Below are 26,494 nucleotides of genomic sequence, written 5' to 3'. Positions count from 1 at the left end.
TCTTGAAGCATTGACTCCAGCTGCAGTCCACTCTTTGTGAATCTCCCCCACATTTTTGAATGGGTCTTGTTTCACAATCCTCTCCAGGGTGCAGTTATTGACGAAGCCAATCAGCAGATATGGGGATTGTTAGGAGGCCATGATGGTCAGAGGCCAATGGGCGAATTGAGCCAGGATGCCGAGGTCACACCTCTACTCTTTTTGAAAGACTTCCTGGGATTTTTAATGACCACAGAGAGTCAGGACCTCGGTTTAATGTCTCATCCGAAGGACAGTGCTTGTTGACAGTAGAGTGTCCCTATCACTACACTGGGGCTTGAATCTTGTGAGGAATCGATTATAAACATGATACAAACATAAATTCAGATCTGATCTCAAGTTCATTTCTTGTTGCGTTTTATTATTTATGCATAAAAACAATAGAGAAAATGATTGACAATACTTTTCACAAACATGATTCATGAAAAAATTTTCAATTGAAAGAAAATGTTGATATTAATAATACAAATGATTGATGTGACAGTACAATAAGAACACAAATGTAGATAAACACACATACACACACACACACACTCTCTCTCTCTCTCTCTCCCACACACACACAAAAACACAGACACAAAAACACAGACAGATCTTACCGTCTATATGAGGATTTGTGGCACATTTATTCTGACTGTTATTTCAGTGACAGAAGTTCAACTGCAGTATTAATGTATTGAAGAGACTCACATCTCACTGTAACTGATTTACATGCAGCTCAAAACATTATGGGTAGAATCTCTTGTCAGTCTCGTCTGCTTCATCAACACAGTTTCACTGATGATCCATAATAAACATAAAACCCAGGATAGAGCGGCTGAGTGAATGTGGTCTGGACTGTGTGGATGAGGCTCATTGTGTTTTTAGAGACTCTGTAGAAGGACAGAATTCCTGCTCTGTGATCCAGAAACACTCCTATTCTACTGATATAATCATTATCATACACTCCTATTCTCCTGATGATGGACTTCATAGGGAGATCAGTATCTATGTTATTGTGTCTGAATGAGTAACTATCAGGAGAGCAGAACAAACTCCAGGACTGATCATTATATCCAAACCAACACTCATCACCCCATCCTTTCCTGCCGATGCTCTTATATGACACTGATATAAACACATGTCCACTCCACTCAATCTCCCAATAACAGCGTCCACACAAACTCTCTCTGCACAACACCTGAGGATACTCATCAAATCTGTCTGAGTGATAAGGATATGGCTGTTTCTCTCTCACACTTGTCACGTTTCTGTTCTCCTCAGACAGAATGAGATCAGTGTTTGCTGTGTTTGGATCCAGTGTCAGAAAACAGATCCCTGAACATGAGAACAGAGACATTTAGAACAACAACAATCACTACAGCTGTGTGTGTGTTTATTTGTTTAGACATACATTTCTGTAGTCCCGCTGTAATCCTGGATTCTCCTCCATTATCCACACTAGAACACACACACAAAGTCATATTTAGTCAGTGAACAAATTGCTGTTGCTATGCAGTTAACATAGGGTGGTTGCTTGTAGGGGTGTGTTTCCCCAGTAAAGTTACAATACGATACGTATCCTGATATGGGACTTCACCGAATTTCACCTCAGCAGAATTCAGTAAAACAGCTGTTTATTAATCACTACTGACTATAGGCAGAGCAGGTGGTCGACCTCTGCATTATGAAAGGCCTCCAGAACTGTATAAAAATATCAGTAATGGTGTAGATTTCACATTTCAACATTGGGCACTCTTTACCAGGTACAATATTTTGATTGTTTGCCTCTTGTTTTCAAGCCCATAAATAATAATGTACTAGTTCTAATATATTTGGTGGTGTTCAGTAACTGAGAAGCTTTACTTCATTACTGTACTTAATTAATTTTTTCAAGTAGCTGTACTTTACTGGAGTAGTTTTATTTTGAGTAACCTTTACTTTACTGCATCCCAAAGCATAAGATCGTACTTTTTACTTCACTACATTTCATAAACATATCGTTGCTTCTTATAATATTATCAAGTGCTCCGACATACAGAAGTGGTTTCTGATTCATGAGCGTCTTCATGAGAGTCTTTTTAATGAACCTTTTAAATCAGAATTTGTTTACAAATTAGGATGATCCAATTGCAGCTTATATAGAGTCGTCAACTTACTGATTCAAATGAACCATTTAGTGCAAGTCTCCAGTGAACTGAGTTCACAAGAACTGGGAGATCTTGTGCACATGTCTGATGCTGTTAAAAGGTATTAATTTCGAAATTTATGATTACTTATTGTAACTGAAATTAATTTCATTGCATTTAGGTCAAAACTGTCAGTTTTTTTGTGAAATAAATCTGCTGTAAAGAGTGATCTATTTAAGCCCACTGAAATGCTTGAATGCAAATGATGCAGACACATCATTCAGTGTCTCTGTTTTAGGTAACAAAAACCCTGAAACGTTAAAATAACAGATTAAATAAACTAACTCATGCACGCTCAAATTCCCCGCTTCTGTAATGTTAACAGTTTTATTGAAATGCTACTCAAGCCTTATGTGATATCTGTTTTTATATTGTTTATCAACAGTATACATTTTTATAAAGTTGGATTAACTAGTCGAGTAGACAGATATGAATGTTTATTCATAAACATACTGAAAATAAGTAAATATAGTAAGCTGATGCTTACTCTCTAGCTAACAAGCTTGGTAGTGCTAAGTTTTTAAAAAACAAAGTCAAAATATTTTTATTCACCCACCTAGATAGATTACATCTGGTGAAAAAAGAAAGCAATGTTGTGATGTTCAGAACGTGGTAACTACAGTAATTATCAAAGTGGGAAGTAATGCCATCTGGCAGCATTTGGCCAGGGGTGTTTTTACAGAAGAAAAAAAGCATTCTTAATATGTTCTTCCTAACTAAAGGCCTTATTCTCGTGTCATATATAACTGTGATGTTCTGCAAAGCAACAAAATTTCTCTCATCAACATAGTCCATATCAACAACAAAAATAAACCTTGACTCCATATAGTGGTTATTTTGGAGAAAAAAAATCCCAGGTATTTTGAGCAGCAGGGTTATAAAAAATATGTGCTAATATAAAATTTAATTAAGGAGCCTATTAAAAAAATGCTAAATCTATCTTTTGGTACTTCTTTACTTAAGTACATTAACATTTAGTTGTTTTGTACTTTGACTTGAGTAAAATTGAAAAAGGAGTACTCTTACTGGAGTAATATTTTATTATACGTATCTGTACTTTTACTCAAGTACTTGATTTGTGTACTTGGGTCACCACTTAATATATTTATATTGTAATGTACTCATTATAATATATTAATAAAATCATCTTTACATTGATGGTAGGTGATCATTGCACAAATTGTCTAAACTAATGCACTTCATTTTCTCCTGACATCAGAGTTACAGAGGAGGCAATGGATCAGTTTTGTTTTTGATGGGAACACCATCGAATAGACAAAATAAAAGTAAAAAACCAGAAGAGTGGGGTGAGCGGTAGCTCATTATTGCTTAAAGAAAAATGACTCACTGTGAACTGAGATGTTTCTGACAAAGTAGAAATGGATGTTTTACACAACCATTGAGGAATTTTAACCAGTGTTTTCATGGATATTTCATGGATTTCTTGTTTATTTCATGTTTGTCACTCTTTAAAGTTTCAGATCATCAAACACATTTAGGGAACACATCACACAGTACATGCAGTTTTTAAATACATTTTTTTATTATTAAAGAAAACAAAATCCAAAACTACATGGCCCTGTGTGAAGAAGTGTTTGCCCCCCCTGTTAAAACTGTGGTTTATCAGATCTGAGTTCAATTTCTCTAGCCACACCCAGGCCTGATTAATGCCACACCTGTTCACAATCAAGAAATCTCTTAAACAGGACCTGCCTAACAAAGTGAAGTAGACCAAAAGATCCTCAAAAGCTAGACATCACGCCGAGACCTAAAGAAATACAGAAACAAATGAGAAAGAAAGTAATTGAAATCTATCAGTCTGGAAAATGTTATAAAGCCATTTTTAAAGCTTTTGGGACTCATTTTGGGACATTTTTCACAAATGGCAAAAACATAGAACAGTGGGGAACCTTCCCAAGAGTGGCCGACTGACCAAAATTACCCCAAGAGCATAGCAACGACTCATCCAAGAGGTCACAAAAAACCCCACAACAACATCCAAGGAACTGCAGGCCTCACTTGCCTCAGTAAAGGTCAGTGTTCATGACTCCACCATAAGAAAGAGACTGGGCAAAAATGGTCTGCATGGGAGAGTTCCAAGACGACGACCACTGCCGAGCAAGAACAATATAAAGGCTTGTCTCAGTTTTGCCAGAAAACATCTTGATGATCACCAAGACTTTTGGGAAAATACTCTGTGGACTGACGAGACAAAAGTTTAATGTTTTGGAAGGTGTGTGTCCCATTACTTCTGGTGTAAAAGTAACACCACATTTCAGAAAAAGAACATCATACCAACAGTAAAATATGGTGGTGGTAGTGTAATGGTCTGGGGCTGTTTTGCTGCCTCAGGACCTGGAAGACTTGCTGTGATAAATGAAACCATGTTTACCAAAAAATCCTAAAGGAGAATGTTCAGCCATCTGTTCATGACCTTAAGCTGAAGCAAACTTGGGTTCTGCAGCAGGACAATGATCCAAAACACACCAGCAAGTCCCCCTCTGAATGGCTGAAGAAAAACAAAATGAAGACTTTGGAGTGGCCTAGTCAAAGTCCTGACCTGAATCCTATTGAGATGCTGTGAACTACCTTTTTTAAGGTCATGCCATTCTCGAAAACCCTCTAATGTGGCTGAATTACAACAATTCTGTATAGATGAGTAGACAGCACTGTAACATACTCATTACAAGTTATCGCAAATGCTTGATTGTAATTGTTGCTGCCAAGGGTGGCCCAACTAGTTATTAGGTTTAGGGGGCAAACAGTTTTTCTCACAGGGCCATGTAGTTTTGGATTTTGTTTCCCTTTAAAAATAAAAATCTTCATTTAAAAACTGCATGTTGTGTTCACTTGTGTCATCTTTTACTAATATTTAAATTTGTTAGATGATCTGAAACATTAGAGCGTGACAAACAGGAAAAAAAGCAATCAGGAAGGGGGTCAAAATATTTCTAAAGAATCATAACAACTTGTTTAAAATGGGCATTCAATAAGTTAATTAAATAATTAATTAATAATTAAAGTTAGGGCTTTTGTTCCTTCATTTACAATTTGTTAATGTTTGCAACACAAGTTATCATAAAAATGTTTGTTTCTACCTTTTATGGAAGCGGCTGCTATTTCCATTGTGTTTTCACTGTTTGCTCCAGTTTTGAGGCTAGTTAGGATGTGAGTTAAAGTACTATTTTGTTGGTAATTTGTTTTTACTTGAGATTTTACTCCTCAGACTAATGCTCTTTAAATTCTAAATATTGTTGCATCCTCATAAAACTCTTAAGACTCATATAAATATACTCAGAGACACTAAAAAGTTTAAATAATAAAAACTAAAACCTCTTCCTACTCAACATACTTGAATTTGTCCAGTAAGCAGTTTGGATCCTCTAGTTTTTCAGAGAGCAGCCTCACTCCTGAATCTCCAGGGTGATTATAGCTTAGATCCAGCTCTCTCAAGCATGAGGGGTGTGAAGTCAGAGCTGAAGACATATAACAACATCCCTCCTCTGTCACCATACAGCCAGACAACCTACAAAAACATACAGCAACAGTCCACATCACACTAGTTTGTTTTTTTCTGTATATCACATTATGGGTTGTATGCTTTTTGTATTGAACTAATTATTCAATAAAAAATGTTTTGCACATTTGTTGTCATTCTGCTCTTGTCAGTCGGGTCAATATTCACAGAGACAGAACAGACTTTTTGAATATGTGCAATAAGCTTGTGTAATGAAAATCTGATTATTTTATTTTAAACTTACTAAGCAATCCACTGAGAAGGTAGAAGCATAGAAACGTGCTATTCACAGAAGCCTCATTCATACTAATTTACTCATATGAGGACATCCTCAGACCTTTTCCCAAAAGCATTGTTAGCGAACTATGGTCGCATGTTCCATCGTTACCAACATAGTTCAACGTTTCAGTGTTTCCCGAAACCATAGTACACATAAACATTCATAAACTGCACCACAAATTTGTGTCATTGGAACAACAGCTCTTCACCTGTGGTTAGAGGCATAGTTTGTTGTTAGTTTGCTGTGTTGACATCATTGATTGCACCATGCCTGGGGTGTGTTCTATTCAGTAAAAGTTAAAATATAAAGTATTACTACAGTACAACTTTGTTACATTCCACTTAGCCTACAATTGAAACGATACATGCATTTTGTTTGCTTTTAAATGTTTAACTTTTGATTATAAAATGTTTGTTAAATTAGTTTAAATGTGGCCAGTATACATGTTAAAATGGAATAAAGTATGCTGTATTAAGAAATATTCTCATCTGAAATGTGTATTTTAAAGTTTATGATTACTTTTATAGTTTTTTTTTAGAATTTGATTTGAGTCAAAATGATGTAGTACTAATAGGTATTTATTTACTAATAGGTTCACTTTAGAATTCTATTTCTGGTTCTAAGTAATTCCCGTGTCGATTACTAAAGGGTTCACTATAATTTCACTTTAAAATAGGTATACTGTTTCATATATGAAATAAGTCCTGCATAATTATTTGATAATTATTTATTCATTACTAATGGGTTCCCTGTATTTTCACTTTAGAATAATGTTTCAGGTTCTAAGTAATACTTGCTGAATTATCTAACAATTCTCCATTAATTACTAATGGGTTCCCAATATTTTCTCTTTAAAATAGGCCTACTGTTTCAGGTTTGAAATACAGTAGGTGGCCATCCTTTCTGGGGCTTACCGCTGCGCACTGCCGCGGCGGTAACTCTAATTCAGTCGAGTGTTAAAATCATTCGCGAAACTACCGCCAGGTGGCGCAAAGGGACGGATTGCGAGATGAATGTAATTGTAAAATGAGATAAAAGAAGGAAGTAAAACAACAATAACATTATGATATAACATTGTAACATTAAAAAAAACAGTTTTTTTACAATTTGGTAATTTTTAAAATGTAGGATAGTCTTAGACTACAGTCTACTATACAAAAATTAAACAGTAAATAAATATAAGGCCTATATTATATACACACACACATATATATATATATATATATATATATACGCTAAATGTTTTAATTTCATTTTCATTTCGATTCATTCTTGGTTCAAAAAAATCTTCAGGTTCCATATGCAGAGCGAAATGGGAACGGTCCAGCATTTAGCAATAATTAGTATTAACTTATTATTATGTTATTATGTTATTATTCTTGATTTTTCAAACTAACAGCATTTTTGAATTATGCCTTATGTGTGACCAAAAATTAAGTATTATTTGTTTCAGCTGATCGTGCTGGTGCCTTGCGCACATAATGGAAACAGAAGTCGTTCACCAGACATTCGGCGTGAGCACTTTGACATATTGTTAATTATCATTTTTTTTTCATCAATACTGAAATGCACACAGCCTATTTACCTCATGAATAATAGTTAAGCTTCAAATGGGCAACATCACTTATATGGAAACGTTTGATTTCTCCCGATTGAGCCTATAGCCTATTTATTTCCTCTCACAAACTCTGATTTATTTTATAGCGTGTTTAAAAAAAAAACATGCAGCAAACGAAAATAGCTGATTGATCTGTTAAAATGAAACCTATACACGACCCATATATTTTTTTCCTCTGACAAACTTTATTTATTTTTTTAGCGTGTTTAAAAAATAAAAAATAAAGAAAACATTCAGCAAATGAAAATAGGCGATTAATCCGTTAAGTCAGGTCATGCAACCTGCATCTTAAACCCTCTGTCAAACTTTCTGCGTCCGTGAGTCCACTATGGACCGCTAGGTGGGCGTGATGTAAAATCGCAATTGGAGAGTGTGTGCAGAGGCTCTAGCAGACGACCGCGCGGACAGGTGCGCCTGGTCAGTTGGCTTCAAAAGCAAAATTGCACATATGCAGACAGAGTGAAGAAGCTCATTGCTACTCAAACCTGTGCAATCCGTCAGTAAAAGAATACAAAGACAGTGAGATGTGCAATAATTCTGGGCAATTGCAGAGCTGGCCATCAGCCTGCGCATTCAGAAGTATATATTGAAGAAGTCTGCGTCCGCGCTGGCCGTGTACGTGTCCGGATTGCTCATGCGGAAAGTATAACAGGCTTTAAAATCGCAACTTCTTTGTGTTACTCCTTTCAAGCTGAATCTCACAAAATTGGTCAGTTCCCGACAGCATCAGGTGTTTTATTTATGGGGAGTAGAATTGTTTATTTCAATGAATGTAATAGATTATATATCATAATAGCAGTGCTTTAAGTGCGCCGGTACGAACCGGTACTCAGTACCGCCACTTCCAAATATAGCTCTTGAGCGTACCGCCACCTCTCCGTGCGCCCAGAACGTGCTTTGAGCGTACCGGTACGCTCATTTGGACCTCTGTTTTAATAAAGGTTTTAATATTTTGCCTGCGCTGCCGCTTTTCAGAGCGCCCTTCATAATGTAAGCTCCACATCATCCCACCGAGAGTAGAGACTGCATTCCTTTGAGTTTTACAAGTAAGTAAATAGTGCATGCGTCGTTTTTTTCCGCTGTCTGTACTCAACGTGGCCATAAAGAATGTGAGAAACGTGCATATTCGGTTTGATAATAATTCAAGTACAGAGAGCACTTAATATGCGCTACTGGTTTCAGATTCTCAGTACTTAAACAACACAGTCAGAATCAGATACCTCACTGGCTGAAACCCCACCAGACCTGAATGATACCTCTGCAGGTCAGACGCAAGCTAATGAAATAATGCAGTAGCTCTTTCAGGTAGGGTGACCAGATAAAAAAGGCCCCTCATGGACTATTGATGCGCACAAATAAAAAGCAAACACAACTAAAAGCCCAGGCCTGGTCCTCTCTCTTCCTTCAATGTCGTCGCTCCAGTTTTATATCCTTCCATCTCCTCTGTGGTACTCGAGACCGGTGGTGAGTCGCAGGTGTTGCTCATTTCCCAATCACTCCACCGGCCTCGCTCGTTCCCACATCCCTCGGCCCCGCCCCACTCGTCACAGTACTCGCTCATGTTTCCCGACAGAAAACCGGCGTTTTAAGCAGCAGTGCGTTTGTTTACTGCTGCATGGTTTGTTCTGTCCACCCACGTTTTCTGATTAGAGAAGGTCCTTATAGTTATTGTATCCATAGCTTGTTCGGCTAGTGTGTTTACAAAGCTTAATGCTACATCCGTGAACTCACTGATGTCAGATGAACTTGCCCGAAACATGTCCCAGTCTATGTAATCAACAGCCACCTGTAGCATGGCTTCTGAGTGGGCGGACCATAGCGTCAGCACCCTCTGCACTGGGGGATCATGAACTAGCCTTTGTTTATATTCTGATGTGAGGAAAATGGTGGCATGGTCTAATGTGCCGAAAGTCGGTAGTGAGCAAGCTTTGTAGGCATTTTTAAAGCTTTCTTTGACCAACTTAAAAATAAATTTTATTTGTCCAATTCACATTTATTCTGGTATTTTCAAGGAAACATTTTCCTGAGTTCCCCTCTGTCCCTCCTAGAGGTGTCTTTGAGTGTATTTTAGACCAGCATAAATGTATAAGGGGTGCCATTTGAAGGATTTACAGCACAATAAATGACAATCAAACCCCGTCTAGCAGGACATTAAAGTCTCTTTGGGAGTAGGACTTGAGTGTTTTGTTAGAAGACAAAACCTGGCACACTATCTTAAAAAGGATACATTCTTCTTCAGTTAGCTCTAGACACAGGCTTATTCAATTTAAGGTGCATTTAAGTGCATCATATTCATTGGTCTAGGGTGCAATTTGGCAAGATATTTCCTGATTTAGACCCCACCGGCCCACGTTGTGTTGCAGAGCCAGCCTCTACGTTTCATTCTTTCTGGTCATGTCCTAAGTTATTAAGGTTTTGTGGGCAAATTTTTAGTTGTATTTCAGAAATTCTTACCACAGTAATAGATCCCAACCAATTGACTGCTTTATTTGGGGTCCTTCTGGAGAATGTTAAACTCACATCTTTAGAGAGGGATAATATTGCACTATGCACACTGTTTGCTAGAAGACTTACACTGATTAATTGGAAGCTGCCTTCTCCTCCAACCTACTGTCAGTTGGTTTTTGACCTACTTTTTGCCCTTAAACTTGAAAAGATTACATTTGGAGTTAGAATGAAATCCGAACATTTCCTGAAATCTTGGAGCCATTTTTTAGATAATTTTAAGGAGACAAGCTCTGGATAAAAAACTTTTTTTTTGTTTATTTAGTTGTCTATATCTATATTCATATGTTATTGTGAGTATGTGTACACCTGTATGTGGGTATTTATTATGCTTGTTTAATTTTTGCTTTTTTCTCTCTTTATTTTGTTATTCAGCATTCTGATACTTGTGCTGTGCTTGAGATGCTTTTCTTAACCCCTTTACGTGCAAACATCGCCGACGGCCCCAGTTTATTATTGTTTCACTTTCACAGCACATTAAACATCACTGCCTTACTTCATCTGGACAAACTGTGCATCAATTGAAAGTTTAAAGACTCTAGTTTCAAAATTTTTGACCTATATTTTGATAAAACATTGTTGCAGTGACAGATATTTAGTGATTTATGTCAGACGTGCAAAATAATAAATCCGTATTATGCCACATTCTGAATAGAAATTCACCACTCACTCATATTCAGTCACGTCAGCAGCGGTTTATTTGTGTTCACATAGACTCACTGAACAGCTTCAATAAGGATTTATAGACAAAAGATGCATATCTGCGGAGATATATGGATATATTTACTGATGTTTACTTCATATTTTTTCAGACAGAATCGTCATTTCTATTCATTTTCCACGGATTTACGCGATCAGATGATAAACAGCCTCTCCCAGCGATCTGTGTGTGTGTGCAGTAGTCACAGCTCGTGCTGTGTGTGACTCAGACTCTGATTGGGCCTTCCCATTGTCAATCTGAGAGTGTCATATCTGGACACCGCCCCATCGTGTCACATGCTTCCTGCACACTTCCTGGTAGTTATCTGGCCAAAACAACACTGAAACACCTCTGTACACACGAAATATCCAAATAATAAACCCGCGATTACAATAGTAAAGCTTGGTATGAGATTTTCTTGAGATCTCGGGCGTTTTTATAAAAAAAATCGAAGATGTACATGGGAAATGCTAACTTGTGCAGCGATGAAAAAGGCTACAAATAACATATTTTTACAACAGTAAACGACCAAATTCCACCCCTGATCGCTAAAGGAAGTTATTATAAACACTCGATCGGGGTTTAAAGTGAGTTTTGAGTAAAATATAGGAGAATTGCAGTTACCACAATTACAGAACAGCTTTTGGAGGGTTTAAGCTTCTGGCCATCACTGTAATTACTGATGCAGTGAAAATGTTGTTTTCATAGTCCTATAACCACTATAGAGCGTGTCCGTCCATGGGACTGATTTAAGATAGTAAGTCAAGGGGGCTAAAGTGTTTCCTTATATAGGCATTTATATACACTGCCTGACTTCTGTGTCGCTGTGCTCAAGCTGTAGGATTCTTTGTAAATCTGCCATTGTTGAGCACTTGAAACACACATTTTGTGTCATTTTTGGCTTATATTGTCATTTATATAATGTTGTGAAATTAGAAAATCTGTATATAGCCAACTTCAGTTACCTGATAGGTTTAGTGTATGTCATGGTGGCTCACCACAATAAAATAAAAGTTTAAATTCCTTTCCATACATATATAATCAGAATTAGTCACATTATTCAGAGCCCCATTTCGGATAAAGTCTGTTTCCACCTCCTATGACAAGGAAGAGGGGTTGTATTTTGGGAGGCATGGTGGCCAACAATTTAGCCAAAAAATAAAAACTAAAGATAGATGAAGTAGAGGATTATGTCAGTGGATCTGTTTAAAAAATGCACAAGGTTACAAAGCTGTCAGCCACAGGTACATGGTTTGACATTCCATGTTGGGTTAAGAATGATGCAGTTTACACTTATTGTCAGTAGGCAAAAACATGGTTAGAGAGGGCTTGCTGACCTGTTCACACAGTAGTTCCAATTTATCCCTCCTTTAAGCCATAACCACCTGATGATGTTGGTCTTGCTGCTCCCCCTCAGGGCTTTTAGTTCTATCCTGATTTCCTGGAGTTAAGATATTTCCTTCTGCGACTTAAGCAGCTTCTCATGCTGCCACAACGTCCCCTGTTTCTCCTTTAGCGGGAGATTAATGGTTGGTATTGTGGAGGGGGCCTTCTGCTAAAGGGCCAGACTGGAGAGGGCCTGATGTGGCCTGGTTGTTGCATATGCATATATACCTCCAAAGATCCCGTCCAATGCTTCAGGCCCAAAGATGGCCAAAACTTTCTCTTCCTCTTAGGTGAGAGAAGGAACTGAAATGATAACCCCAACCAATCTTGTCTGCAGCCCTCCGTTTTGTCAAACTTGCGTTCCTCCACTTATTCCTGACTTCTTCTGGGCTTTATACACATATAGCCAGCAGCATTTATTTTTTTGAGTGATTTCTGCCCAGTTTTCCTTTTTGTCAGCATTCTACGTATAATGCTGTGTTTCAGCCACCTCCTCCAAAGCACTGCAATTTCTTGCTTTGAAAATTAGGGTTTTCGTGTCATTGTACCTCCCTGCGAATTAATGCAGCCTCCTCATCTACAGGATCCCTTATACAAAGACGTGCCATTGTTGTCACATTTACTCTGTCTGCATGATGAAAATTATCACTATGTGCCTAAGTGGTCCAATGAGAAAAATAATAAGAATCAGAAATAGCTTTATTGCAAAGTATGCTTGCGCATACAAGGAATATGTTTTAGTGATATAAGCTTTCAATACACAGAGATAACATACAGACAAAAAAAACATATGTAGATATAAATAGACCAATATTTAAAAAAAATAGATACAAATAAGTAAATTATTTGAACGGCTGAACCAAACCAGACAGTGATTGAAGTGCACAGGACAGACTCAATGATGGCTGGGTAGAACTGTTTCTGCATCTCCTGTGGCAGGTTAAACTTCCTCACCTGGCGAAGAAAGTATAAGCTTTGTTGGGCCAATGGAATCAATGTGATTGTCCCACTTCAGGTCCTAAGAGATGGTGGTTCCCAGGAATCTGAATGACTCCACTGCAGCCATAGTGCTGTCTATGATGGTGAGTGGGGGGAGAGCAGGGGGGTTTCTCCTGAAGTAGACTATTATCTTCAATGTTTTGAGTGTGTTCAGCTCCAGGTTGTTAAGACTGCACCAGACCGCCAGCTGATTAATATCTTGTCTGTAAGCAGACTCGTCACCGTCAGGGATGAGACCAATGACTATAGTGTCGTCTGCAAACTTCAGGAGCTTGACAGAGAGGTCTTTAGAGGTGCAGGAAGGGGGAGGGGGGGAGAGTTGGTCAGAACAGGTGTGTGGGGGGGGGGTTAAAATCTACAATAAAATTTATTCAGGTCTTCAGCAAGTTGTTGATTCACTTCAGTGCAAGAGGATGGTGTCTTGTAGCTTGTGATGGCTTTCAGACCTTTCCATACTGAAGGTGAGTCATTGGAAATTAACTGATCTTCCAACTTTTTATCGTAGGTCCTTTTAGCCACTCTAATCTCCTTATTCAGTGTGTTCCTGGCCATTAAGTCCTGTTATCTTGGGTTTATTTTGAACGGGGATGGTGATGGAGTCATTGGAAGTAAACTGGTCTTCCAACGTTTTAGCTCTAATCTCTTTGTTCAGTGTGTTCCTTGCCTGATTGTACAAGACTCTGTCCCCATTTCTGTAGGCATCCTCTTTGGCCTGACAAAGATGTCTAAGTTTTACTGTAAACCATGGCTTATCATTGTTGAATGTTAAATAAGTCCTGCTATGAAAGCATATATCCTCACAGAAACTAATATAGGATGTTACAGTTTCTTTGTCCAGATCGGTAGTAGCTGCTTCAAAAACACTCCAATCAAATGAGGTCGAAACATGCTTTTAAAGCACCCTCTGTTTCGTTGGTCCATCTCTTTACAGTCTTTACTACATGTTTAGAAGATTTAAGTTTTTACCTGTAAATTGGTATAAGATGAACCAGGGAGTGAACAGACAGACCCAAAGCTGCCCGTGAGATAGAGTGATAAGCATCTTTTATTGCTGTGTAACAGTGATCTATTATATTACTGTCTCTGGTGGGACATGTGATGTGCTTTCAGTATTTTGGTAGTTCATGGGAAAGATTTGCTTAATTAAAGTCCCCGAGAATGATTAAAACAGAGTCAGAGTGTTGTTGTTCTGTTTCTGATCAGTGAATTTCTGTAAAGCTGAGCTCACCTGCGCTTGCGGAGAAATGTTAACACTCACATGAATAAACAAATGAATCTCCTGAGGAGAATAGAACAGCTTGCAGTTAATAAAGAGCGCTTCTAGATCAGGACTTCTTTAACACAGTTAATCCATTCTCCACCTTTCACTGATGTAAAAGCATGTCCCGCCGCCGTGTGATTTCCCCGTCGATTCTGTGTCACGATCTGCTCTAAACAGCTGAAAGCTGGGCAGATGGAGTACACTGTCCGGAATGGCATCATTCAGCCAGATTTACGTGAAAGACAGAGCAGCAGATAATTTCCAGTCTGTGAAATTGTGAATTTTATGAAATATTTTCTAAGGCCATGTCATATGTGTTTTTAGAGTAGCCTTATCTGATTGATTTATGGCACTTTTCATCTCTGTAAGATCTCATATGGAAACACTCCTGTGTGCTCTGTCTGTGTTTTTGGCTCTGAATACTCCCCCATTCATGATTCTATTGTTCTCACAAAACAAGTCTTTCACACCTCCGCCAGGTATGACACATTATTTGCTTTATTCTTTTATCATTATTATTTTGTTTTTATTTCACCTTTATTAGCCTTTGTTGTGGTACTTAAAGCTTTACAAAGCCACCAAGCTGCAATCTCACTTCAGTCTCAGTATGCATTTACCCCTTATTTATCAAAAGTCTCACTATAAAAATACAACATTTTCTTACGATCTTACATTAATTATTATGACAGAAATGCATTATAAAAAACAAATGCACCTGCTATTAGAAGCATTAGAGCTAACGTCAGCATCAAGCTACATTAGACAATTTATGAATTTATTAGTACACTTTTACTCAAAACTCACTTTAAACCCCGCTTGAGTGTTTGTAATAACATACTTTTGCAATCACGGGTGGAATTTGGTCGTTTACATCCAGTCCCTCCAGAAAAACGCGGATTCTTTTTGTGATTGTTGCGGGCAAAAATCCTTGATTTTGCGGCACATTTTCTTAAAAAATGCGATGGAATATGTGGGATATTTTTGCAATTTTATGCGATAAAATTGCGTGAACTTGCAAAAACTGCGGTTTGATGAAAAAAAGAAAAAAGGGTGATTCCCCTAACACCTTTTTCTCACTAGGCTACTACCTTAATGTAAAGAATAATTTCTTATTACTTCCTATGATAAGCAAGCATACTAAATCACAGAATATTTAAGTTGCAATCTCTTACTGCAACGTAAATTATTTTACATACTACTAATATAATTACAACTGTAAGTTTTTGGTACTGTTCTTTAAGAAAAAGTGCAATCTTACAACTGTAAAGTTGCATCAACTTCTGAATGAAACTACAACAGTGTTAGTAGCGTAGTGAGAAGGGGGTGTTGGGGGAATCACCTTTTTTTCTCTATTTCATCAAACCGCAGTTTTCGCAAGTTCTCGCAATATAATTTGGCTCCACTGTCATCTAACAATTCGGGAAACTGCTTCACGCGTTTTTTTTACGCTTATTTTTGTTGGCAAATAAGAATGATTTGCGCGCTTCAAGTTTCACCCTGGTTTCACTACCGCAGAGTTTGCAGATGATGTTTACGTCACGTAATTACGTCACTTCATAAGGTTCCCATGGCAATAGGAGGAAAATGGCCCTTTACTTGTGTGAAGTAAACGCAACATTTTTCAACTTTCTGCTAATATGAGGGACTGTACAACGCTGCACAAGTTTTTATATTTTTTATAAAAATGCCTCAGATCTCAAGAAAATTTAATACCAAGCTTTACTACCGTAATCGCAGGTTTATTATTTGAATATTTGGACCCACATTATAATAAGTGGCCTTAACTACTATGTACTTACATTTTAATTAATAATTTAGTACAATGTACTTATTGTGTACATACAAGTTTTTACATTGTACTTATATTTTAAAAAAACGACATGTAATTACATCTGTATTTAATTTCTGTAATTACATTTATAATTACACTGTTGACCCATAGTTTACACCTTAACTCACCCTTAAACTTACCCATACCTCCAATCCCTCTTCCTAAGCTTACCCGACTTCAATAGCAGCAAAAGTGTTTTACAATACAATATGAACACAATAAGTACATTGTACTTCTTTTTTTATGTACGTACATAGTAGTTAAGGCCACCTAATATAAAGTGGGACTGAATATTTTGTGTGTACAGAGGTGTATCAGTGTTGTTATGGGCACATAACAACCACAAAGTATACACGAACCATATGACATGATGTTACGGTGTCCGGTTATGACACTCTAAAGATTGACAAGGCGAAGGACCAATCAGAGTGTGTCTGACACACAGCATGAGCACACAGGACTGCAGACTCACACAGATCACTGGGAGAGGCTATTTATCATCAGATCGCGTAAATCAGTGGAAAATTAAAAGAAATTATGATTCTGTCTGAAGAAATATGAAGTAAACATCAGTAAATATATCCATATATCCCCACGGATATGCATCTTTGGTCTATAAATCCTTATTGACGCTGTTCAGTGAGTCTATGTGAACAAAAATAAACCGCTGCTGACGTGACTGAATATGAATGAGTGGTGAATTTCTGTTCAAAATGTGGCATAATACGGATTTATTATTTTGCACTCCTGACATAAATTACTAAATAACTGTCACTGCAACAATGTTTTCTCAAAACATTGGTCAAATATCGAAGCTAGAGTCTTTAAACTTTTAATTGATGCAAAGTTTGTCCAGATCAAGTAAGAGAGTGATGTTTAACATGCTGTGAAAGTGAAACATTAATAATCTGGGGCCGTCGCCGATCCTTGAACGCAAAGGGGTTAATGATGCATTTGTAAATGATGATAAACGCAGACAATTAAATCATTTAATTTAATTATTTAGCCTGACATGTTAACTGTTCCAAAATGTTCTCTGTTTCTTAAAAATAAAATGTATTGTGTTCCGTGGGAAAAAAAGTGGTTGTTGTACCCAGACATTTAAAAATAAAATATTTTAGAGCTGTAATTGCGATACTGTAATATTTTTATCTAAGGTTATCATACCATCAGAATCTCATACCAGACCATACCTACTACAGACATCTGTATAAATATGACAAAATGCCTGCAAATGCTGTTTTTGTCTCTAGTTTTGGAATTCCATTTAGAGCAGATGTAACATTTGACAAAATTCTACAGCCATTTACTGTGGCAACATTTTGTTAACTATTTTATGGAAAACCATTACCTCAGTATCTCCAGCTTAGAGTTTGGACTCTTAAGTCCATCAGAAAGAAGCTTCACTCCTGAATCCTGCAGGTCATTGTTACTCAGATCCAGCTCTCTCAGGACAGAGTTTGATGTTTGTAAAACTGATGACAAATTCTCACAAGACTGAGCAGTGAGGTTACAGATGGAAAATCTGAACAAGAAGAACACAGTAGCTGTGTAAAGAATAAATCCTAACAGTGTGATTTTTTTAGTAATTATTTTGCAAACAATGTAAAATAATTGATCAAACATTTCAAACTTAAACCTCAGTATCTCCAGCTTAGTGTTTGGATTCTTCAGTCCATCAGAAAGCAGCCTCACTCCTGAATCCTGCAGGTCATTGTTACTCAGGTCCAGGTCTCTCAAACAGGTGTTTGATGATTGTAAAACTGATGACAAACTCTTACAAGATTGAGCAGTGAGATTACAGATGGAAAGTCTGAACAAGAAGAACAAAGTAACTGCATACAGAATAAATCTTAACAGTATTTTTTTATAATTAACCTCTAACAGAATTAATAAAATATTGGAAGCTCAAACCTCAATATCTCAAGCTTAGAGTTTGGACTCTTCAGTCCTTTAGAAAGCAGCCTCACTCCTGAATCCTGCAGGTCATTGTTCCTCAGGTCCAGCACATTTAGATGGCAATTTGAGGATTGTAAAGCTGAAGACAAACTCTCACAGGACCGAGCAGTGAGATAACACCCACATAATCTGTGTAAAGAACAAAACAAAAAGCGAAATTAATGTGAATTTATGAGGCTATGTCGTTTATAATCTGCAGTACGATTGTGTTAAATACAGTGTAATTGGTAACACTTTATAATACTTATACAATCACAATAATACATAACTCATTTTAAAACTATTGTAGTTCATTGGTAGTTTATAAATTGTAGTAATAACATTTATAGATTATATAGAAATAGTGAGTTCATCATTCGGCACTGTAATAAAGTGTTCCTGTTTAATTAGCTCATATGTAAAGAATTAGATGATTCCAAGATGATCTTGGAAAATCAGAAAAAAAACATTAAATGCTTTAACCTGTTATCCAGCACCCCCCAATATGGGACTCACAGCTGAAAGTGCTTCACCTAACTTATAATTGTAACAGTTTCCTACTTCGGTGTGTTACAAACATAATTTTGGTGTATTTGGAAAGAAGACCCTTTGGGCTTTACTTTTTATCAACCAGATTTGATAATGCTCAAACATATCAAAATTTATAGACACTGAAGTGCCTTGACATTTTTTTTACCACACTTAAATATGTTTTATTTGATATAAAATTATATAAAAATACATGAAATGAGTCCTGGAGCAATCTAGAAAAGTAATGGTTTGAAAGCCACATGTCTCATGAGTTTCTATTTCAAATCTGAATAAGATATCATGAAAAATGAGACTCCTGCAAATATTTTTATGAGACTATGTCTACACCCCCACCCCCCAAATATAAAAAAATATATATTTCCCAATAGTATTGAAGGCTTCTACAAACTATTTAGTCAGTAAACATACCACTGCATAGTTTTTTCTATTATAAAACACTAGACAGAAACTTAACCATCATATAAGTGATTTGTTTGAGCACTAGAAAAATACAATAAAAATAATTTGAGTAAGAAAAATAAGAATACTAAGAAAAATAAAAAAATATTTAGCTTTGTTTGCCAATTACAAAAAAAATCCAGAGATTTCTAGAAATGCATCATTAACAATGAATTACGATGCAAATAAGTGCTGATGTGCTGATGGCCTCTTATACAGATGGTAATAACACAAATGTGCCATAAAGTAAATAATCCACTCTCTCTATTCATATAGACGCATTCACTTTGATAGTCAAGATCATACTGTAATAGCGAGCTGATCTAAGATGATTTGCACTCAAACAGATGGTAATCATGCAGATACATTCACATTCAACATAAAACACGCTCTCACATATATAAAAACTGTTGAAAAAGAAAAAAAGATAAAGGTGATTGCTATAAGTTCACCCTCCGGTGGATTGTCTCATTCTGTTTGTGACACTGTACACTGCAAAACCATGCCGTTTTTTTACTACCAAGACGCAGTTTCTGACCGTGAGTTATTCCATAATGGACGCAAACTGTTTACATTTCATTTCTTCAGCGACAGAACTAAGGAATTATGATCCATATTACGTCATTGCTACATTGGACTAAACGTGCTTCATGAGATGTTGTTCAGTTGACCCTTACCTTTCTAACTAAACTGGGATTTACAGCTGTGGATGTGTTTATGACTCGTTATTATGACGCAACTGGTATGTACTGCGTTTCTAATGTTCATGTTTTTATATGTACTGCTTACACAAATGTAGCAAATATAGGCTTTATAAACTTTCCATTGAAAAACAGCGCTCTGTCATCGATGCTTGAGGCTTAGATCTTTATAATGATACATCGATTGTCAATATTAAATTTGTTCCGTTTCATTTAATCTATTCATAAACACTGACACGTGGAGGTTGAGGGGCGTTCAGGACACCGGCATCAGGGTGTAGGCAAAGAGGTTGTCTTGTTGTTTGAAGTCGATTAGCATTTTCTCCTGAGAACCCAGAAAATTACTTATTTTAGACTTTCAGTTTTGATCGTACAGATAAGAGCAATACATCAATCTAATCTGTAAAGGATTTACTTTGTGCATTTATAAAATAAAGATAACAAACAAGGTGTGCTGTCTCATCGTTGATCTTCATTTACAAATGCGTCTGTAATAGAGTAAAAACTCCATAATCACGGGAAGAAGGAGGCGAGAACCGGCGGACAATAAAAACCAAAACTTTAATAATAAAATAAACACAAAACAGGGGGGGGACCGCTCACAGTGACCTGCGGGAACCTGGGGGTAGGACAGACGAGGCGAGAGAAAAGGAGATGGAAGGATGCGGAGCGACAGAGACGAGAAAGGGGAGAGAGAGAAAAAATATTGTTCCGGTTCCCAGACACGCTGCCAATCGGCCCTCCACCAGCTGGGTGATCTCCTCCGTGGTGCCTGGTGGTAGCACTGGACAGCCTTCGGCGGACGGCACGACACTCCACGGCCGCCTGGTCGACGCCGACGGCTGGCAGGAGTCCCCTATTCCCAGCTCCTCCCCATTCAGGCAGAAGGTGGCCGGCAGTGAGCTCGTCCATCCCCGGCAACTCACTCAAGTCCACCACCTCACGGCCTCCATGGCGGCACACTCCCTCGCCCTGCTCGATGGCACTGCGGATTCACCACAGCGGCGAGGGATCTTCAGCAGAACGTCCCTCCTTCTCCCAGATTTCAGCACCATTTTAAAAGATTAAAAACTCCATAATCACAGGACAATCAAAATCAAAACTTTAATAATCAAATTTACACAAAACACGGACGGAAGTTGTGCACAAACCAAAACCAAACACAAAATAAAATCCACGCCTAGTCCTCTCTCGTCCTTCACTGTCGTCGCTCCTCTTTTGTATCCTTCCGATCTCCTCCATGGGACTCGAGACCATTCCCATGACTCTCGACCCCACCCCACTCGTCACAGTGTCATTAAAATGAACTGTAACTCAGTGAATACATATATCTATAGAAAGCTTGACATGTCTACTTTTAAACTAAATAAGTCCTGCCAAAAACAAATATTCTTTGATAAAGTAATCCATATGAAAACAATGCAATGTCCGTTTTGCACATCTCCCTTCATTATCTTCTAATATGACCAGGCCCCGCGCTGAACACCATATTCAAATTATAATGTTTCACTGAAGTGCGTGTCTTAAATACACCCACACAACAGAAGACAACGCATCGAGACTGTTCTTCAAAAGTTATTTTTATTTTACCGTTTGCTTTGTGATGAGAGGAATAAGACATAATTCACCCCAAAAAGATGTGATTTGGACCTCAGGATTTTAGATTTGGATTTCCTCAGAAAAAAAGGAATGAAGCACTTTATTCAGCGTAAAGATTTTGAAACACCTTAAAGCTGCAGCTTGGACAGTGAAGGACCCAGGGTGATAGGGTGATAGGGTGTTTCGGGTCTTTGATCTTCAGACACCCTCACCTGGGCGACCCAACCGGTGCTGATCAGGACCCGGTTTGTGTCCAAGCAGCGCGCTACTCCATACTTCTCCCCTTTTGATCCATAAGCACCTTGAGTCTTTTTTGGTGGCCTCACTGATGTTTTTATTGGCTGCAGCCTACTTCTATTGGCTCGCAGAGGGAGTGGATGGAGGGCCCGCTGTGAATACGCACAAATGTGTGGCCCCATCCACACGGAGACGCGTTTCTGTGAATACGCACAAATTTTTTAGCGGATAGGCGTTTCGTCCACACGCATCCGGCGTTTTTGTAAGGTGAAACTGCTATTTTTTTTAACCGTGTCCCAAAGTGGATAAATTTGAAAACGCCGTCTTTGCGTTTTCGTCTGGACGGCTAATCCGTATATTTTCAGAAACGATGACGTCATCAGCCCACGTCTCCCCCCTAGTCAGACACCTCTACTTCACGTAACAGCAACAAAAACATGTACAAACACTGAACGATTGTCTTTTTATTAACTAACATTAACACAGATTAATAAATGTATTATTCCATGTTCGATTGTGTACCACGCGCAAGGTTTATGAGCATAGTCCAAGTCTTCTTCTCTGTTTTTAGTGTATCTCTGTGTCAGAATTACAGCGCCACATACTGGTCTGGCATGTATACTACATCATTATGCAGTTTCGTGTGGATGTGGATATTTCTTGAGACGAGGAAAAAAAAGATTGGATTGGGGTAAGCTACTTCTCCGTGTGGACGGGGCCTGCATGCCTCAACCAACTCAAGATATTTGGCCTTCTTCCTTTAGAAAGCCTCCTCCATCCTGTCCTCCCAGGGGACAGTGAGTTCCACTGTACAAACTGTATGTTCTGTACCCTAACTCTACCTCTAATCATAACTGGTGTATTTAAACAATGTGATCTAATGAGTATTTGTATATTGCATTTTGTCAGCATTATGTCATTTCATATTTTAAGTGGTTATGTTTAGGTTTGTGTATATACTTCTTGTATCTGTAAATATATCTGTAAAAATAACTTTGATAACACCATAATATGTACAGATTAAACATTTTACCACAATTTATAGCCATTATTAAATAAAACATTAAATTCGTTTTTAATAGATATCACCCAATAGTAGTACTGCTTTTTGTACAGAATTTATGTGCCACATACATTATAAAGCACTCTCAACACTTTCAAGTGGAACCATTACAATATGTCTGTCCCCTGCAAAATGTCAGGATCTTACTGTTATGGCATTCTGATTTCATGCATTACAGTCTTAACAAAAATGTTTCTAAACAGTACCAGAAAAGGATCTTCAGCTTGAAACTATAGCAGAACCCTTTTTGGTGATAAATAGAATCCTTTTTATAGGCTTCCACAAAGAACCATACTTGAAAAGTTATACATAGAACCTTAATGGTATTATAAATTAGATTTTTTTAATGATGGTTTATTTTCATTAATTTGCAAATTAGTATTTTTATATGAATAATATAAGTATTAATAATGTTATTTGTATATATTATTTATAACTATTGTTTTTTATACCCCTTTAACTAAGCACTTTCAACACTTTCAAGTGGAACCATTACAATATGTCTGTCCCCTGCAAAATGTCAGGATCTTACTGTTATGGCATTCTGATTTCATGCATTACAGTCTTAACAAAAATGTTTCTAAACAGTACCAGAAAAGGATCTTCAGCTTGAAACTATAGCAGAACCCTTTTTGGTGATAAATAGAATCCTTTTTATAGGCTTCCACAAAGAACCATACTTGAAAAGTTATACATAGAACCTTAATGGTATTATAAATTAGATTTTTTTAATGATGGTTTATTTTCATTAATTTGCAAATTAGTATTTTTATATGAATAATATAAGTATTAATAATGTTATTTGTATATATTATTTATAACTATTGTTTTTTATACCCCTTTATCTGCCTAGTTTTATATCGGTAACACTTTATGATAACATTCAGTTATAAGTAAATTATACATTATTAATTATTGATGACTAATCATTTACAAAACATAAATATACATTCATAAATGATTAACTATTGTTAAGTTAACATTTTAGTAATGTTTAATTCAGTTATAAGTCACTTATAAGTTATTAGTTAATGATGAATGAATCATTTACAAAACATAACTTAACATTCATAAATTATTAATAAGGGGTATGCTAACAATTTATACATGTAAGTTATCTTAAAAAAATAAATCTTGAAATAAATCAAACAGACCATTATTAGATAGTTTATAAGTTATTAGTTTATAAATTATTTATCCATTATAAATCAATTAAGTATTTATGTCAAAATAGTTTTGTATCATTATCTCAATAAAAAATTGTTAATCATGAACAAATGATGAACAAACCATTACTAAATTATCGGTATATGATTAATTGAAGAAGTTGGAAACTGGTCTGTGTTCAAAAGCACAAATATGCAGGTATGCTAAAACACTATTTTTAAAAAGAGTAATTTATTTGTTCTGAAATAGATATACATTTATAAATGCCTTAGTCAGGTTATTCCAGTGAGTTGTGTTAAATCCTTTCTCTATTCTGTGTGTAGTGTGGTGAATCTTGGGATAAAATAAACCTCTCAACCGGGGTTACCTTCAACTCCATGTGTGTCAGAGAAGACAGCTGTCTATACCCTGACCAGTCAGCACTTACCCTGCAGTACGCACTACAAAGTGTTCATAATAAATAATTTACAAAGCTTTCTGCATCCTCTAATCTAAATTGTAAACTACTCATTACTTGTAAATGTGTTACATATCATTTGCAGATCTTCCTGTTACATGATTCATCTCATTATATCACTTTACCCAAGCTTGAACTTAATTTTTTGTATATATAAATAAATTAACACTCTGCCACAATTTAATTAGTACTTAATTTTTTTTTCTTATTTCTTACGTAGTCCATTATTTTGTGCATTTTATTCCAAGTCTTCGGAAGTAGTACGATACAATATTGTAGTAGTAGTAGCCCTTTATTGTCACTAGTCACAAGTACCAGCGAAATTAGCCATCAACCTGTCCATACATACATACATACAATATGACAGTGGGGTAGACAGGACAGGAAGACAGGGTATTTGAGGAAGAAATAAGTACAGCATAACATTAGGTAAGTGAGGAGAAAAAAACCAACACCCAGACTATGCTCCTTATGGGAGCACAGTATGAGAACAGGAAAAACACCTCAGCACAAAAAGCACATAATCAATACACCATAGACACATGACTTTGCAACTGGGTACGGAACTTGGGGTGGTTGAGGTAATCCAGCGCAGGCAAACAGCCATCCGGTCCAGCAGCTTGAAAGCGCTAGTCACAGACCCGCCTGCCAGACTGGAGGAACAAAGCGGCGAAGGCGGGGGATGGGGGTTGGGAGGGTGAATGCATATCTGTATATGTGTAAGAGTTTGTGTATTTGTAGGCCTGGAGAGTTGAGACTCTCTCTAGATGCCTCAGTTCGCAGATTTTACAGCGTCACAGCAAGTTGCCATGGAGACGTCCTTGGTCAGGTCCTAGATAGAGTCAACAATCAGCAGGTGTCTGTGGGAGAGGGTGGAGGAATGCAAGAGAAGTCAAGCTGCCCTGCTCGCCTGGGAGATTTTTGTCATCCAGCCAAGGCTGGTAAAGAAAGCCAAAAGAAGATAAGATACCAGTTGTTTGGTCTAGTAGCCGCATTTCTTTTCACGGTCACTATGATTTTTCATTTGTCCATTGGTCTCTAAATTCTCCAATTTCTTTTCCAAATCCGTGAGCTTCTTCATGATGTTATCCATATTGCGGTTAATAGTTTCAGTCTCAATGCTGACCGCTCTGCCCACTGCTTCAATCATGACGGACAGCCTTGTGAGGCTTTGGACAGCTGTTCCCGTCTTCTTAATTTTCTGATAACCCAGGGCAAAGCCTAATCCAATCAGCAGAAGACCTGTTATCATGGTTCTGAATAGGTAGATGTCTTCGATGTCCTCCACGGAAAGAGTCGCCAGACACACGACCCGCCAATTCGCCCACGCGTCCATCGTGTAGCCAGCTGCAAACGTTCCGGCAGGGCAGTCAGGTTCCCCCGAACCCAGGCTTCTCGTCAAGAAGATGGTGTCAATTGCGTTGAGAGACCAGTTTATCAGATCCATATTCCAGTTTAGGAGAGCAGTGCAGAGAGAGTCTCTCAAGTAGACAAGACAAGAGAAAAACAAGCGAAGCAAGGAAAGGCAGGGAGGGAGAGGAAAGAAATGCGACCGCCTCCGTTGAGAGCAAGAAAGAAGGGAGAATAGCACCATGTAAGAAAAAGATTTGTTTGCTGTAATATAATCATTATACATTAATAACAGTACATAGCTGCTGACTCATCCGTTAACTTAAAATTTTCCAAATTGGCACTTCAACACAACGACACTGGTTTGCGACAGTGACATCAAACCTCGCTCCTTATTGGCTGCACTTGTGATTTGCAACCACCATAAATTGTTTGCGACATGCCAAATTTGAGTTGAGTAGTGTTGAGTGAGATGCAGCGTGATGATTTGGAGGATGGAATTGCAGATCAGGAGAATGTTTGCAGCGATTAAAAACTTTAATTTAATTCTGTAACTCACACAAAATTGTTTTTCTGACAGAACACTGGTAATGTAGCATACACAACATTTTATCTTTTCTGTATACTGCTTTTTGTAATGTTTTAAATAAATGATTGTGACTAACGTACATTTATCTGCCTGTCACAC

General features: G+C 37.4%; 2 protein-coding genes across 2 annotated transcripts in view; one reads left to right on the top strand and one right to left on the bottom strand.

Annotated features, from left to right (window-relative positions):
• LOC127966565 (gastrula zinc finger protein XlCGF57.1-like) overlaps positions 1 to 26,494 on the top strand; it is a 164,763-nt gene that overhangs the window by 52,400 nt on the left and 85,869 nt on the right. The window lies entirely within an intron of this gene.
• LOC127971262 (NACHT, LRR and PYD domains-containing protein 12) lies at positions 380 to 20,845 on the bottom strand. Its single transcript, XM_052574160.1, has 7 exons — positions 20,680 to 20,845; positions 18,219 to 18,405; positions 17,944 to 18,117; positions 17,656 to 17,829; positions 5,560 to 5,733; positions 1,433 to 1,479; positions 380 to 1,356 (listed from the first exon to the last, which is right to left on the bottom strand). The coding sequence occupies exons 1-7, from the start codon at positions 20,843 to 20,845 to the stop codon at positions 803 to 805; spliced, it is 1,476 nt and encodes a 491-aa protein (XP_052430120.1). The 3' UTR covers positions 380 to 802.

Source organism: Carassius gibelio, chromosome A4 (genome assembly GCF_023724105.1).
Source record: "Carassius gibelio isolate Cgi1373 ecotype wild population from Czech Republic chromosome A4, carGib1.2-hapl.c, whole genome shotgun sequence".
Classification (NCBI taxonomy): Eukaryota; Metazoa; Chordata; class Actinopteri; order Cypriniformes; family Cyprinidae; genus Carassius; species Carassius gibelio.
Note: the sequence above shows the minus strand (reverse complement) of the source record. Positions and strands in the feature narration are given on the sequence as shown.